Below are 17820 nucleotides of genomic sequence, written 5' to 3'. Positions count from 1 at the left end.
CTGGAAAGCCTTGTCCTAAAGAAATGGTCTACCGTGTGGACAGAAGGTAGATATGGAAGGATAAAATTCATTTACAAGCCAGTATAGATGACTACCCGAGTCTACTTAATAGTGATATTATTTTCTGTTCCATTCCTTCCTTCCCTTGGTCTGCAACCTCTATGTAGCTCAGGAGAGCCTGGAACTTGCTGTGTAGATCTAACTGCCTCTGTCCATTACTTTTGACAAGCACAGAAATCATCAAATAGAGGTCTTCAAGAGTGAGCTTTGACCTTTTGGCACAATCTGTATTTGAAAGTAACTTATCTCAATTAAGTTAACTTCACACTAATTTTACTTTAGTTATGGTTTTCCCTTGTAATTTTTTTTTTATGGAAAATAATTGTTCTCTCAAGTAATGGTAAAACCACACCTACCTACCTGCCTTTCTTTTCTGTATTCGGAGACAAGAGATCATTGTATAGACTTGGCAGCCTGGAGCTCACTGTGTAGATCAGGCTGACTCAGAGAGATCTACCTGTCCCTGCCTCTGGAGGGCTGGGATTAAAAGCCTAGACACCAGGCTTTAAAAAAAAAAATGCTTTTAGGCTTTCTACTTAGAATAGGGTACCAAGTAAATAACTAAAGCAAAATCATGAAACAGTATTAGATTTTGTTTGTTTGTTTGTTTGTTTGTTTTCTCTGTGTAACAGCCCTGGCTGTCCTCGAACTCACAGAGATCCAACTGCCTTTGCCTCCCATTGCTGGGATTGATGGCACTCCACCATCGTCCGTCTGGATAAGAAATTCTTTAGTTTTTCTTTTGTGTCCTGCTGGAGAGTTAAATCATAACTACAAACGCTACAGTTTCAAGAAGGATACAGGCACTTCTGTCCCAGCCTCACCTACACAGGCACTGGTGCTACTCCAAGGTCCAATTTAAACCCACTGAACCCTAAGATCGGCACAAGAAAAAGAGTGAGAACAAAACTCTTCAAACCTGCTGTTGTTCCTCAAACCATTTTGCATCTTACAGGATTAGTGTAGGGTATGCTTCTGGGACTTCCATCTCCTTTTCAGTAGGCCATCTTTAGGCAAATGCTTCATCCAAGCAACCAACCAAAAATTTGACGCCTTTTTAGAACTATATGGGCTCTATACTAATTCTGGAATCTCCACTCGGTGGTCTCAAACTGATAAACTCCACCTGATCCCGTTCCATTTTACCATTATCCTACAATCTTAAATCCATTCGCACAAATATTCCACAGATGTCTTGAGTGAATTAGCACACTCTTTAGGCTCTTTAGTGGTGTAGTGCACCACCTCATGAACTATACTTTAGTAATCTACGCCCCATAGACTCCCCTCTAAGAGTCTACTTAGCCGTAAGTCTGATTGCAGGTCTAGAGGTGAACTGTAGGGGCTGCAACTGGGGGTGGAGCTCCTCCCAGGGCCCCACCAGCCTCAAGGCTCTCCCAGCAGCAGTCTAAACCCAACTCCCACCTGACACTCACAAGCCAAGGCCTCTGGGCAAGTGTGGAGTCCCTGGACAACTTTCGCTAAGCAAAGAGCTCCTGACAGGTCTCGCCCACTGTCTCAGACGCGCACAGGCCTGGGTCCATGGTTGGAGGGCCCCGTCACTCTGAGACTGCAGGCCGCACGAACCGTGCTCATTGGCTAAGGCGGACCGACCTTCCTCCTAGAACGCCTGCGCATGGCCCGCAAGCGGCTCCCAGCCAGGACATCGGCTCTCAGCGGCCTCCCTCCCCGCTTCAAAGCCGCACTTGTCCGTGTCCTTACCCCGCTATCTGCGGGTTTCCGAGGGGAGCTTCGGGAGACACAAGCAGGTTCTTCCCGCCGACTAGGTCTGAGAGAAAAAGATGATTGGCAGGCAGGTGGGAGGACGCTAGGCAAAGGTGAAGGAGTAGCCGGAGCCAGGGGGCGGGGCCAATGCGCGCACGCGCAGCCCCCTTGTTGGGGGGGGGCGGAGCTGCGCAGGGCGCTCTGGTGACGCAGTCCTAGCTGAGGAGCCGTTGGTAGTTTTGGTCGGCTTCCCAGATGCAGCCGGATTTGAAAGATCTCGTTCCTCTGGCTTACATTTCCCACTTGACTTTGCCTCAAGCAGTATCTGGATTTATTCATTATTTTCTGAGACAGTGGCTCCCACTGTAACCCACGCTGGCCTTGAACTTGCGGCAATTCTCCTTCCTCTGCCTACTAACTGCTGTGATTACAGGTGTGGCACATCACGCCTCGCTATTAGGCTGTTTATAAATGTTTTCGGGCTTTTTATTGCTTTACTGGATGTCTGTAACTGATCTCTAGACCTGCAAGTGATGGAATAGAAGCTACCTCTTGGCTCTGTCAACCAGCCAGAAGTCTGCGTTTTCCCACCCTTTCTCTTGGATCTTCTTTATTCTGAAGGTTTCCTTGCGGCCCGCATCGCTGCCCGTTGTCTGCAGGAGCGTATAATTATATAATTACCCACGCGAATTTCATCTCGTGTCTCTGAGGCAGTTGTGTACGCCACACATCACTCAAACTTAAGTGTGCTGGGACTTAATTGTCCTGCCCTTTGTGAGACTGTAGATCTAAGGACACTTCCTCTACTCCTTTAAATACTTGTCCCATTTATTACCCTATTTAGGTTTTTTTTCCCCCCTAAACGAATTTGTGGCCTACAGTAGTATTGAGATTGAGGATTTTGTTAAAGATACTGAAGATGGCTTCTGAAGTTTTTTGTTGTTTTGTTTTTGTTTTTAGACAGGATTTCTGTAGACCAGGCTGGCCTTGACTTGAGAGAGCTGCTGTCCTCTGCCTCCTGAGTGCTGGGCTTAAAGGCATGGGCCACCACCACCAGACAACTTCTGAAGTTTTAACTTCTAGTGTTTTGGGACAATCCTTATTACATATTTATGTTTTGGCATATTTGTTTAAAATATTTTCTTTAGCAAAGTCTAACCTAACACACATTAGTCTCGCATTATCATAAGGCGTACAGCCAAGTCGACCAGCAGATGAAATGCTTGCTGTTGGACCCACAAGTCTGACCACCTTGGTTTGACCACCAGAACCAGATAAAGGTGGAAGAAAAGAACAGACTCCAAAAAGCACATGTGTGCTCCTCCCACATCAGATACATAATAATCATATGAGACACACTGAAAGGAAGTTGTTGTGAGTGTAATTTAGACGTTTGGTATAATGCCCTGGATTTTAGTATTTTAAGTCTGTGCTGCCAGTTTGTGTCAACTTGACACATGCTAGAGTCCTCAGAGAAGAGGCAGCCTCAATTGAGAAAACACCTCTTATGATCATGCTGTACGAAAGTATTTACTTAGTGACTGATGTAGGAGGTCCCAGCCCATTGTGAGCACTGCCATCCTGGAGCTGGTGGTCCTGGGTTCTAAGAAAACAGCAGGTTGAGCAAGACAGGGGAGCAGTCAACTAAGGCACTCCTCCATGGCCTCTGCATCAGTTCCTGCCTCCAGCTTCCTGCCCTGATTTCAGTGATGGACTAGGATACAGAAGCACAAGCCAAACAAACCATTTATCCCCACGTTGCTTTTTTGTCATTTTATCCCAGTGTAGTTAATCCTGACGAGGTAAACGTCATCCATAACATTTGGTGATTCTTAGTTACCAAACTGAGCACCTGTAGGCACTGATGTTAAAGGCACCTGGGGTGTGGCTTTTCACTTTGAATTACATTACTAAAAAGGAATTTACCATACTGAGATCCTTCTAAATTTAAGTAAAAAAGCAATTTTAAAAAATCACTTGTTAATAAAACCCTTGCAAGTAAATGAAAATTTTTTGCTTGAAAACTATTTGATAATTTCTAGTGTCAAGATACAAATGCTTAATACAATGAGTTATTTTTATTCTTTTATTTTCAACAATGATTACTTGAACTTAGAAAACCCAACAACAACCCTTTATTAACTAATGGTTAGTGAAAAGCCAAACCTTTCCAGCCCACTTCATATTCTCTTTCAGCCATTTCAAGGCAGAACAGTGCTCCAGACTGTACACCTGCTCCTTGTTAATGTTGACGGTCATGTGCTTAATGAAAAGCTTGGGGTCGGATATCCGAGCAGCCATGATCAGTCTTTCCACTGCAGCTTGATAGTCGTCCTTGCTTCGAGGTTTGCTTTCTTCACATCTGTAAAGTGAACCCCAAGGCAGAAATTCTCAGAAGCAGCAGTGTGGTTTCTGTAGGAAAGTCATCTGCATTTACTTTTTTAGCAGTGATTCCTAGGGTTTTTGAACCATGGCTTACAGTATGAGGGGCATTTTACACTGGGACCCAGTAGCAGTTGGTAGTTGAGAAACACAGCTCTAGAACAGTTACCTTTATGCTGGTATTTTCAAAGCTCGTAACTATAATGTTAAGCTGTAAATGTTGGTATTAAGTGCAGCACAGCTTGAATGATAAACAACCACATTAGTTTTCTCTTGGTATCAGTTGTTTCTAGTTTCAAGCAGGTATTTAATATGCAGCTAACATTTAGTAACAAACTGTAGAGCTGTATGGTTTTCTTTGGTCCTGATGGGTACTTTATTAAGTGTTATAATTTTCTTTGAGCTCCATCTGTCACCAACTGTGATTGTGTTTACTGCATGAAACTCTTAATTTATGGTAGCTTTTCTTGTGGAGAAAGGAAATAGTTAAAAGTATTTACAATGAGACTGTTTCATGCTCTTGGTACCTTGCATGTCAGAGAACATCAAGCTCTGAGAATGGTTCTACTTAAATTAAAACCAGTGTAGGCCACTTGGTGACCTAAATGAAGCTCTTGCTTCAACGTGGGAATGAGTATCCAAGCACCTTCCAGGGCCTCCTAAATTAGACGAGGAACTTCAGAGCCTGATGGACTGACAAACTGCGTGGCTGGCATATTCCCAATGTCTACAAACGGATAACCTATAGATAGAGGTTAGTTACCTAAGGCAGGGCTTAGCACACCAGCAAGACACAACATATTGGCCTTCATAACATTAAAGATCTAGATATGTCACTAGTTATGGACTAAGGCTGCAACCACCTCACCCTCAGCAGTGAATAGGACGGCTGAGACTGTGGGGACGGCGCAAGATGGAAATACAATCCTTCCAATAAACCTCGACACCTCATGTCACACAGTGCATGGTGTCAGTCAGTCCATCCTTTACTGAAGGTATAGCTGTAAGAACAAAGGCTAGTCCTCTTGTTAAACAGGGGCTGTGCCACATGACTCCAAAGCAAACTGAAGAAAGCAGACCCAGCATTTCTGAGTATGGAGTGTTAAGGGAACAGATGTTAAGGGACAATCTGCCATGGGCCGACCGGATTTGGGAACTTTTGTCAGACACTGACTATTCCTTGTTCTAATTTCCAAGCATCTTTAAACAGTGAAGAAACTTGGAAGAGAAAGGCAGTTTTTCCTGGAGCAAAAGACAGGCCTCTGACAGCTTTAGGCAGTGTCTTCCTGTAGAGAAATGGAAAGTAGGCGTTGGGTTCTTGAGGCTTGGGCCTGCCTTCCTGTCAAGGAACCTGCCACATGGTCAGGAGTCCCTGTGGGTTATCAGTGAGACTTTTGGGTGATAAGCTGACCATCGGGCTGCTGTTCCACAGCAAGAATGTACCTTGTCTCCCAACACAGGAGTCCTGTGTCTCATGGGCCTGTGGAACACCAGTTTACAGATGGGCAAAATCTCAGACCTTCATAATCTTTCTTGAGAGAAGTCCCAAAATGCACTTGATTTTTTCTAGCCTTTTGTCTCTTGGATCACTCATTCTGGGAGAATCTGGCACTCCAGTAGCTTTTTTTTATTTTTAAAATGTGTTTTATATAAAATTTTACATTTAAAAGTTAAGATTGTACAGATGGAAAACTGAAGAATTTCCCAGAGATAAGGGTCATGTAAGTGTGCACAGTGGCATGGCATTTATGTCAGATTGTGTCATTCTGGATCCATAAGGAATAAATAAGAGTCATAGCTAATTTTTTTAAGATAAAGGCCCTTTAAGGTACCACATTCTTTAACACAAGAAAGCAGATCCATATTTTAAGACAACTATCATCACTAAAGTGTTCACTGGGTTCACTCTCTGGTTTTTTTTTTTGGCAGCAGGAGGGTGGGTGGGGGCAATCAAACCCAGGGTTCCCATGAATGAACACACTCTACCACTGAAGTTCACCCCTAGCTCCTTCATTTGTTTGGTTTTAAGCCTGCAGTATGTCCTGTTCTTTCTCAGTTTAAATGTTAGCCACGTTTATAATACACATACAGAGTACAGTGAACTATAACATGCTCACACTGCATTACAGCATAGTACAGAGCTGCTTCTGTGTCAGTGCGGCTGGGTTGCATTAACTCACCTTTTCAAAACGATCTGCAGCACCTGGGTGGGAGCTCCTGGGCTCTGAATACTACTAGCGTTAGACACCAGAAATATCTCAATAGCTAAAAGCATTTCAATCTCAGATAAATAAGAAGGAACCAGTAGAAGTTTCCGGTATACGTTTCCCTCTAATGGTGGGTAGCAACCCAGTGAAAGAGCACCTGAAAATCAAACAACAGGTCACACTTCACCAAACTTCAATGGGTAAGACTTAGTGGCAAGGCTTCTGGCTTCTAATTGTCCGCAGCTGGCAGCCACTTACAGGTCAGGGTAGCATTACACATTGGCAGATTTATTACATTTTCTATGACCATGAGCAGCCTGGTACATTTGAGACTGCTCTTTGTGAGAAATCCGAAGTAAGTGCCCATGTTTTTCTGGTCCATAGTATCATAGATGACATAATTTCAGACTAGAGAGCCAGGTATAGTGACACGTGCCCGAGATCTTAGCACTTAGGCTAAAGCAGGAGGACTAAGTTGGAGGGACGAGTTGTGCTACGTATCGTGAGATTATTCCAAAACAAGAAGAAAGACTTCCTGACTGGAGCATAGCCAGAACAGCTATTTAGGTTTTAATGGGGTTTGGTCTATGAAGAACCAATGCTTTTATGGTCACTGTCTACACTGAATTCCAAATACAAAAGATAGACCGTAATGGGAGCGTGCCGCCTCTGTTAACTGCCTCTGTGGCAGTCTGAGTTTACTTAGAGGTGCCGTCAAACCACGTGGCTGTTAGTATTCCTACTCCGCCTGACAAGTGCCGAGCACAAGAACAAATGAGCTCTGCTCCCTGTGTGGCTGCCACAGTCACCGGCTCAAGTCCAACACCTCATGTTTCCAGGGAACAGTTCTGGCAGATTATTAGAAATGATAGCTGGTACTCTTAGGTTAACTATCCAGCTGGACATAGACAGTATTATATACAGTTTACCAAGATCAAATTAAAGCTATGCAGATTTTGTTTAAAATGTTTGGGATTATTTTTTCCTTCAAGAAACCAACCCAGTGTAGGTGATGACGCTAATCTCTGAGACATGATCCAAAGACATTCCATTAACACGTTAATATTTAAACTTAATTATTTTATGTTTAGGTGTGTGTACATGCATGAAACCTGAGACTGTTAAAAATTAAAACCTAAGGAACTCTCCAAAAAAAGTGTATTAATCACTTAAACTTATTACCTATAATGCAGTCTAATTATTTTCCTATTTCATTGGGAAGAAAAGTTACCACTTGCTAAAAATGATTGTAGCTGGGAGTTTGAGAAAACACTTCTAGTTCAGGTGGGTAGCCAGGATGTCTGACACCCAAACATTTAAATTTCAATTCATCCAACCCTTTTACAAAGTGTTTTAAGATATGTCAAACTATTTTAAATTTTGTCCTTTATGTCCTTTGCTTGCCTTTTACTAGAATTAACAGCCAAGAAAAAAGATGACACTTTTAAACAAAAGACAAAAAAAAAACCCCAAAAAACAGGTTTCAAAAGACAGCAGACATCTGTCAGACCACCGCCTCTGAATATATACCAACCATTATTTTTGCATATGTAAAAATTTAGTTTTAAATATTATAGATGGATCCTGGGTTAGAAAATAATCAAAACCAACATATTCCTCAAAACATTTCAATGGAACTTACTTTTGTAGTGGGCTCTGGCTTTGAGCCACAAACAGCTCCTTCCTAAGGACGTTATCAGCCTCCTGAGGAAGGAGAAGTCAATCGGGATGCTCTTTGCAACCATGAAGTCTGCTACAGAAGAGGATATGCCAAGACTGTTGCTTTCTATGCAGGCATCCAGGAGTTCATTAAAGAGAAGGCTGGACTGGGACACCCCCATTGCTTCTGAAGTGAAGGAAGCAGTGACACAATGAAAGGAAAGTGGTCAGTGACAGAGACCAATAAACTCCACCTCTCTCCCCACACCCGCCGGCTGCACAGCTCAGAACGGCTCCCCACATCTCCCCACTGCAGACATCAGACTCACTGAAGTATGATCATCTTTCATACTCTCCAAGTAAGAAACAAAACACCTCTAGGCAAAAGCAACACTGTGGGTTCCTCTGTAATGGGGAATGTCAAAAGCTTGACCAAGGCCTAGAAGTTGCACTCACTTCTCTGCATTTGGTCCCTACATAGCCCTGAATCTGCAGTCTTGAAAATTTTTCATGGATCTGTTTGTACAGCTCAGACCTCTGCCTTCAGTTTTTCATGACTCAAATATATTTAATTCTAATGTTCACTTAAAAAACACTTGAATGGGTATCATAATAATTAATTTGTAGGGAATTATTTTACTCAGTTAGGTCCATGCCACTGTCAGATCTTAAGTGGTCCTGACCCTATCAGAAAGTTAATTTCTTTACCCTTTACAACTTCTTAAACACTTGCCTAAAACTCTAAACGTATTACATAGCCCCTCACCGTGCTCTACATATAAAGAAGGAAACTCCTTTAGTTTGTCATTCTAGGATGCAGCACAACTCTGTCCACGTCTACACCGGCTTTGCCTCATTATCAACATCACTGTCTGTTAAGGGAAAGTGGAATAGCAGACACTGTGCTAGGGACACTGAGGTAAAAAGCATCATCAGCAGGAAGGCACTTCCTACAACAGCATCTCCATCAATCAATGGAGATGAAGTTGAGAGGAAACAGAGAGACCTGGGGAAGGTCCTACATCACTCTCTGTACTCTTTGTATCATTCTCTGAACTTCTTACGGTTTTTGTGACCAAAGTTTCTGCTCATAGACTCCATCCTCTTATCTTAAAGCTTGAGCTTTAACCTTTAATAGAACTCATTAATTCCAAGATTGCCAAGATGCAGAATAAGTTAAGCTCTGAGGTATGCTCATAATGTACAGAGGTGTGGACAGGGAACAAGGATATGCTGACGGGAGCTGCTGACAAATAACCCACGGAAGCATCTTCAAAAGCATACATTTAGAGTTTATATAGAACATATTTTATAGAAAATAGTTTCATTAAAAATACTGAATATAAGGCCTAGGCAGAACAGAGATCTGTCTTATTAACTGGCAGAAGATGAAGGCTGTGCTGGGGAGACAGCTCAGCAGTTAACTGCTGTTCCTGTGGAGGACCTGGGTTCAGTTCCTGGCACTCACATCAAATGGCTCACAAACCGACTGTGACTTAAAGTCCAGAGGGACTGAATTCCTTCTGTAGCCACCAGGCATGTGTGTGATACACATACACATATGTAACACTCATTCATACATATAAAGTAAAAATAAATCATTTTTTAAGATTATGAAGGTGACTTTTAAAAATGTACCTTGAGAGTTCTGAAAGCCTGGAAGGTTCCGCAAGACCTCAAATGTCTGTTTGTACAGATTCTTGCCCAGGATCTCATGTGCGATGGCACAGAGCAAGTTGTGACGATGAAGCACATCCGCTCTGTCACAAGGCCAAAGTGGTGTGCTGGTTATCCACTCCGATTCTCCCAAAAGAGAAGACAAGCGCACCATGAAAACGACACTTCTTAGGGTGATCACAGTTGGAATAACTATCTCGTTTGAAGGCACTTTTGCCTACACATGTCGATACTGGGGCCATGAAGTCACGGCTAAGATTTCCCATAGTAGCCAAACCTGCCTTCTAAAGGTGGATTACCTGAATTTAATTTGGCATGTTATATTTCAATTTGTTAACACATCTAACTACTTTTTTCTGACACAGTGTTTTTGGCTGTCCAGAGTTTGCTCTGTAGACCAGGCTGGCCTTGAACTCATAGATCCATCTGCATCCCAAGTACTGAGATTAAAGGCATGCTCCACCACTTCCCGGCTTCTAATAATGTTTTAAAAATCAATAGAATAGAACTGTAATAGTTTCAGACTCACAGTTTCTATGACAACTAGGCCTTATCAAGAACAAAGTTCTGTCAAAAAAAAGTTAAAGCCACTTTCTGAATCAGTTTATACCATAGTGACTTTTCCTGTCTATATATTCACTGGTGCTCAAACCAAGCTATCGACTTGAGCTCATGTCAGCTGAGGCAATTATATACACAGGGATACAAGAAGATAACAGGTTCTGTGCATGCAGATGTCAGGACTTACCCCTCAGTACCCAAATGGCACCATCTAGGCTCCCACTTTTGATAAAAATCTCTGCTGCAACGTTTACAATTTGACATCTTGGTGCTATTTTTTCAGGTCCTGTAAGTCCTTTTAAACTTGTAAAATGTATTTTTAGCTCATATAGTATATCTAAGACCTTCCTTCCCTGGAATAAAAGTAAAGAACACTAGTATCATTCATCTACAGTATTAGAGACACAAACTCAGTGGTAACATGCAGGAGACAGTTACGTCTCAATTGTTATGCTAGACTCAGAGCCACCAAACTGCAACAAGACTTTGCTCGAGCATTTACTATTTGGTCATAAAGGTAGAAAGAAGGAAAAGGAGACGAACACTTGACCTTGAGTTACCCATCCCCTCCCTCTCTATCAGCTCTTCTCTCACTGATGTTTATGCATTAAGTGTCTTCCCTGAAGACTGTGGAGCTGGGCATGTGGCTCGTGCCTACATACTCAGCACGTAGGAAGTAGAGGCAAGAAGACTACTGATAGTTTAAGAATAGCGTGGTTTTATAGGAAGGCTCTGTTTCAACAAAACTCACACAAGCAAAATCAAAACAAAACAAAAATGTCATTGTCTGGGAAAAGGCTTCCATGGGTTAATATGGAAAACTATCGTGTGTTTTGTTCCTTTTATAGTTTACCATCCTGAGATCCAAAAGAGTTGGTGGAAATGGAGATAATTTGTCACCAAATTTGGATGAAATGCTAGTGCAGTGGAGGCAAAATTGTTAGCTGAAAACAGTTATTTTTTTTTAACTCAGTGAATGAATTATTTGATAGATTCTACATGAAGACTGCCTTTGGTTTGGACATAAGAATTTGGGTGTGTATTACTATTTTAAATTAGGGGCCAGCCTTCTACCATCTCTGTTAGTAGTTCAACAGTAAATACCTTAATTATAATTAGACCAGGCTGACCTCAAACTCACAGAAACCTGCCTGCCTCTGCCTCCCAAGTGCTGAGATTAAAGGCATGGGCCATCGTGCCCAGCCAATAAATACTTTCAGAAAAATATTTCTTTCATTTTAAGTTATTGCTATGTGTACAGGGAGGTAGGTGTCTGAGGAATCCAGGAGGGGGTGTTGGATTCCCTGTAGCTAGAGTTACAGGAAGTTATGAGCTACCTGATTTCAGTGCTGGGAGCTGAACTTGGGTCTTCTGTGAGAGCAGTACCTATTCTTAACCACTGAACGACCTCTTCAGTACCACGACAGTAAGTACTTAGTCTTTGACAGCAACATTTGGTGGCTGAAGTTCTATTGTTTTTAATGAATAACCCTTTAAAAATATAAAAAGAAAAAAAAGCAGCCGGAGAAGTGGCTTAGTGGTTAAGAGCACTGGCTGGACAGATGGCTTAGCTGGTACAATGCTTGCCATGCAACCTGAAGCCATCAGCCTGGATCCCCAGCACCAGGTAAACACTGGGCAGTGTAGCACATGTTTAGAGCCCCAGTGCTGAGGAGGCAGGGACAGGAGGTTCCCTGACGTTTGCTGCCTAGTCAGGCTTGCTGAAAGGGAGAGTTCTAGCTTCATTGAGAAACCCTGCCTCGGGCTGGAGAGATGGCTCAGCCGTTAAAGGCTAGGCTCACAACCAAAAATATAAGAGAAACCCTGCCTCATAAGGTGGAACAATGGCAGAAGAAAACAACCCATGTCTCCACATGTATCAGCATGGGAAAGCACATATGCATGTATACACATGTATAAACACACACACAAGAAATAAATGTCTAAATTAAGGATATGTTAAAAATGTTCTGAGTGTGTGGGCTATGTAGAACCAGGTTACAGGCACAATGTGGACTGTGGGTCTTAGTTCACAGACCCTTATTGTTCTGTGCCCCTTTAACCAGATTTTTATTATGATGTGAAAATACTTTTAATTTGAATAAATAAATATATCTTTCAGGTTATAAATTTTAGATTAATTTCAAGAATGTTACCTTATATTCAAAAAGGAATGGGCTTGAATTGGATCTGATGTACATACCTATAATCAGAGCATCCAGGAGGCTGAGGCAGAGGGATCTTTGTGAGTTCAAGGCTAGCATGGTTTACATAGTTCTATGACAGTCAGGGGTATTTAGATTCCTGTCCTCAACCAAAAGAAAGCTAAAAAAAAATCAGAACACACACACACACACACACACACACACACACACACACACACACACACCCCAAACTACCTCCTAGTGATGACACTCAAAATCAACTCTCCGAGCATAATAATTAATTTTGTTAAGATAGAAAAAATTCACCAATGTCTTAATGACCTAAGAAATAACAACTAAATAAATCAGAATAATCTAAAGTTTTAGCTTAATGTGTACACTGTCAAAAAGATTTTTGTTCAACAGTCTCCAGTGTGCAGGCACTCATGCCCAGGAAATGAATGCTATGATTGCCGTCCCCTAGACCCTGCAGCACAGAGGACCCATCCTACACAGTGAGCATTAAATCTGGAAACCTACAGACTCTCTGTTCAGCCAGTCTTGGTGCAAAAATTCTTTTTAATCCATGTATATTGCATATATTCAAGTTAACCTATGCTTAAATGCTAGTACACAGCTGTTCAATTCTGAAATAACCAGAGTTACCAGAACCTACACTTTAACACTTGATTTATAGTGATGATATTTACTCTCACTTTCTGTTGAGTCCATCCTCAGCTCCTCCCTTCACATTGACTTTTCATTCCCTCTATGTGAACTTTATCGAGCCTACAATTCAATTATCATTTGAGGGAAACCCAAAGGCTATAAATACAGTGTAGCTTTGAAGGCTGAGGAAGGACATGGCTCTGATGTAAAGGCTGCGGACCTGAGCCAGGTCCCTACGACTACACTAATGGCAGGAGAAAAAAAGGACATTTTTGTAAATTGTTCTCTGACTACCACATGCATGCCGCCATATACATATATGTATGTATGTATGCACACATGTGCACATATACAACTAAATGAAATTAAACAGAACAGTACATCTTGAATCCCCAGAGCACCTGCATAATGGGCTCTATTAATAGTTAGACTTAGACATGTGGCACATGGTCTCTCAGAGTATTCAACGAGTGATTTCCAAAGAGTCTTGATGATTGTGAACATCTTGGGTTCATCTTAAGGAAGGTATTTTGAGGCTGAGCATGGTTTGTGCATGCCTCTTAACCTAGTACTCAGGAGGCAGAAGCAGGAGTATGAGTTCAAGGCCAGCCTGGTCTATACAGCAAATTCCATGACATCCAGGACTATATAGAAAGACCCTGTCTAAATAAATAAATAGACAAGTTAATAAATAAAAAAGGAAAATTTTTTGTGATCCTTCAAGATTATAATGACAATTCAGGAGTTGTCAAATAAATTATAAATTCAAAACTTTCAAATGAAAATATTTTAGCATGGCCTCCAGAATCCAATAGAGCAGTTGGTATCTCATCACCCCCTGTGCACACCCATGTCTCATCACCCCCTGTGCACACCCATGTCTCATCACCCCCTGTGCACACCCATGTCTCATCACCCCTCATCACCCCCTGTGCACACTCATGTCTCATCACCCCCTGTGCACACTCATGTCTCATCACCCCCTGTGCACACCCATGTCTCATCACCCCCTGTGCACACCCATGTCTCATCACCCCTGTGCACACTCATGTCTCATCACCCCTGTGCACACTCATGTCCCATCACCCCTGTGCACACTCATGTCTCATCACCCCTGTGCACACACCCATGTCCCATCACCCCTGTGCACACCCATGTCCCATCACCCCTGTGCACACTCATGTCTCATCACCCCCTGTGTACACCCATGTCTCATCACCCCTGTACCCACCTGTGTCTCATCACCCCTGTATCCACCTGTGTCTCATCACCCCTGTGCACACCCATGTCTCATCACCCCTGTACCCACCTGTGTCTCATCACCCCTGTGCACACCTGTGTCTCATCACCCCCTGTGCACACCTGTGTCTCATCACCCCCTGTGCACTCCTGTGTCTCATCACCCCTGTGCACACCTGTGTCTCATCACCCCTGTACCCACCTGTGTCTCATCACCCCCTGTGCACACCCATGTCTCATCACCCCATGTCTCATCACCCCCTGTGCACACCCATGTCTCATCACCCCCTGTGCACACCTGTCACCCCTGTGCACACTCATGTCTCATTACCCCCTGTGCACACCCATGTCTCATCACCCCCTGTGCACACTCATGTCTCATCACCCCTGTACCCACCTGTGTCTCATCACCCCTGTACCCACCTGTGTCGCATCACCCCTGTGTCTCATCACCCCTGTACCCACCTGTGTCTCATCACCCCTGTACCCACCTGTGTCGCATCACCCCTGTGCACACCTGTGTCTCATCACCCCTGTGCACACCTGTGTCTCATCACCCACTGTGCACACCTGTGTCTCATCACCCCTTTACCCACCTGTTTCTCATCACCCACTGTGCACACCCGTGTCTCATCACCCCCTGTGCACACCCGTGTCTCATCACCCCTGTACCCACCTGTGTCTCATCACCCACTGTGCCACCTGTCATCCCCCCTGTGCACACCTGTGTCTCATCACCCCTGTGCACACCTGTGTCTCATCACCCCCTGTGCACACCTGTGTCTCATCACCCCCTGTGCACACCTGTGTCTCATCACCCCTGTACCCACCTGTGTCTCATCACCCACTGTGCACACCTGTGTCTCATCACCCCCTGTGCACACCTGTGTCTCATCACCCCCTGTGCACACCTGTGTCTCATCACCCCCTGTGCACACCTGTGTCTCATCACCCCTATGCACACCTGTATCTCATCACCCCCTGTACACACCTGTGTCACACACCTGTGTCTCATCACCCCCTGTGCACACCTGTGTCTCATCACCCCCTGTGCACACCTGTGTCTCATCACCCACTGTGCACACTTGTGTCTCATCACCCCCTGTGCACACCTGTGTCTCATCACCCCCTGTACACACCTGTGCAAACCTGTGTCTCATCACCCCCTGTGCAAACCTGTGTCTCATCACCCCCTTTCCACATCTATTTGGTAGGGAAACAAATGTGAAAACTAAGAACTCATTAAATAGTCAGGGTTCATGTCTGTCGTGGCTGAAGTGATTCTTAGAAAATTTCTGATTTGAAGGATTACTCCATATTCTCTTCGTGATTTTAAAACTAAGATTCTCTGTACTAAACCAAACTAATATATAATGAAATACCTTAGACCACAGCAACAGTCTGTGGTAGAAGTACACAGCACTTATTCCGATCCTTCCCAACAAAGTCTTATCCACCTCACTGTACTGCGGATCTTTGCTAACTGAAACATAAGCAGACATGGGAAGACATGGAGACAGTCACTTACAATGACTCAGAATTACTGACAGCATGTCACAGACCTAGTGTTGACAGCCTGTCCCTCCAATAAATCCATCCTGAAAGTTAATAGTGCTTGTTGTTTTTTTGTGCTTTTGAGGCAGGGTCTTTCTACACAGCCCTGGCTGTCTTAGAACTCACTTTGTTCACTAGGCTGGCCTTGAACTCAGAGATTGACCTGCCTCTTCCTCCCAAGTGTTGAGATTAGAGGCATGTGTCCAACAGTTGATTTATTCTCAAAGAATTGTTTAAAATTGAGATTGTATGGGCTACATATATAGCCTAGGAGAGTCACTCTCTGGCCTTTCACTCGATGATAGAGGTGACACTTCAGAACAACATCTGAAACCCCACATAGTTGCCTGCTTCTGTAATCCTAGCACTTGGAGGCAGGGGTAGAAAGATTACAAATGTAAGGCCAGGTCAAGCTGCATGGTGACAATATCAGGAGAATGCCTTTTTTAAGGCTACACAATATTTTTTGATTTGTAGATAGTAGAAACATCAATGGCATAAAAAATTGGGTGTTCCCATATCATAATAATTAACCTAAATAAAAAGAAAATACATTTATGTTCTACAAAAACTTTGATACTAAAAACAAGTTTCTGTCCTTTAACTGTAACCTAACATAATAAGTCGATGGAAAAGTCCATAGATTTCAGTCTATTTGAAACTTGAAACAGGGCCTTCTGCACCAGGAGAGCTTTACCCTCCAGCTAAGAACCACACAATTCTCAAAACAAAACAGTAACATTTTACCTGTTTCAGCAAATTCACAAAAGGGAACACCTGGCCTTTCTTCTTTATAATCTTCTGTGAGTGTTTCAGCAACACAGGCACAGAATCTCTGGAAATCTGCAAATTCTTCACAGCCCATTTTTATGCTAATGTACAGGTTTCCCAATTTGGTCCAGTCACCTTTTTCTTTACAATTCTGTTAAGATTAGTAAAGATGAAAAAAAAAAAAAAAAAAAGAAGGAAGAAGAGGAAGAGGGAAAAAGTAAAACTTCTGCTATCTCTGCAAGCACATGCTGGCACACAGGCACATGAAGGAAGGCGCTGTCTGTTAGAATAAGTGGGAACTGAAAACCTGACAAGCCACACACAGCAACACCACTGACCTTGCACTTGAGCCTGTGAACATGTAACTATTCGGCTGCTCAAATACTCCAGGACTTGATGGTTCAGAACTTCATGAGACCCACCATCCCCGCCGTCCCCATCATCCCCAGGGCACATGGGCATCCCGGTAGCAATACGTTATCACTGCGCTGCTTTTGGAGGGAGCACGCCTTACCACTATTTGGCCATTTATGAATTGGGGCCCACAGAAGAGATTTCAGCAAACAGACCATCTTCTATTTTGAATAACAAACTAAGAGAAGATTTCTGTGGCATACGCAGGTTGTGTCAAGGATCTACCATGTGGAGGCCAAAGGCGGGGCCGCATATCACAGCTTAAGTTACAGGTAGTTGTGAGCTACCTGGCTTGGGCGATAGGAGCTGGATTCAGGTCCTCTGCGGGAGTAGCAAGAGCTCTTAATCACTGAGCCATTTCTCTAGCCACCCCTTCTTTCTTTTCTAAATACCAGGACAGTGTACTATGGTCCTAGCTCCCATCAGCTCAGTCCACAGCCATCTATCATCAGCCAAGCTTCTGCCCAGCACTGAATCAAGTTTTAAATTGATTTTACTATTATACAAGTTAACTCTGAAATGGAAGTAACTTTCAGGATTAATTTAAAACAGCAATCCTAGATTTATTGTATGCTGGGGAACAGGTAGTTGAATTAGAACTCAGGGTGTGCACACTCAGAAAGAGATCTCCACCCATGTTTACCTTTCAAAATATTAATCTTTAAAATGTAACTACCAGACTTTTCCTCCTTAGCATTTTCTCTAGCAGCGATGTTTCTAAAGCTATTCCTAGTGGACTGTTCAAACATTTGTTACTG

At 43.2% G+C, this 17820-nt stretch overlaps 2 protein-coding genes across 2 annotated transcripts in view; both read right to left on the bottom strand.

Moving 5' to 3' along the window:
• The window catches only part of Tcaim (T cell activation inhibitor, mitochondrial), a 31098-nt gene extending 29156 nt beyond the window's left edge, over positions 1-1942 (bottom strand). Inside the window, exon 1 of the mRNA XM_032911262.1 lies at positions 1783-1942. The gene's annotated coding sequence lies outside the window, so the exon portion shown is untranslated. The remainder of the gene's footprint in view (positions 1-1782) is intronic.
• Positions 1943-3861: 1919 nt separating this feature from the next.
• Topaz1 (testis and ovary specific PAZ domain containing 1) overlaps positions 3862-17820 on the bottom strand; it is a 55094-nt gene continuing 41135 nt past the window's right edge. Inside the window, exons 14-20 of the mRNA XM_032911269.1 lie at positions 16625-16799; positions 15706-15806; positions 10459-10624; positions 9672-9836; positions 8017-8220; positions 6348-6531; positions 3862-4147 (exon numbers count right to left, since the gene is read on the bottom strand). Of these exons, the coding sequence (XP_032767160.1) occupies positions 3928-4147; positions 6348-6531; positions 8017-8220; positions 9672-9836; positions 10459-10624; positions 15706-15806; positions 16625-16799 (1215 nt within the window). The 3' untranslated portion in view covers positions 3862-3927. The remainder of the gene's footprint in view (positions 4148-6347; positions 6532-8016; positions 8221-9671; positions 9837-10458; positions 10625-15705; positions 15807-16624; positions 16800-17820) is intronic.

Source organism: Rattus rattus, chromosome 8, assembly GCF_011064425.1.
Source record: "Rattus rattus isolate New Zealand chromosome 8, Rrattus_CSIRO_v1, whole genome shotgun sequence".
In the NCBI taxonomy this organism is placed as follows: domain Eukaryota; kingdom Metazoa; phylum Chordata; class Mammalia; order Rodentia; family Muridae; genus Rattus; species Rattus rattus.
Note: the sequence above shows the minus strand (reverse complement) of the source record. Positions and strands in the feature narration are given on the sequence as shown.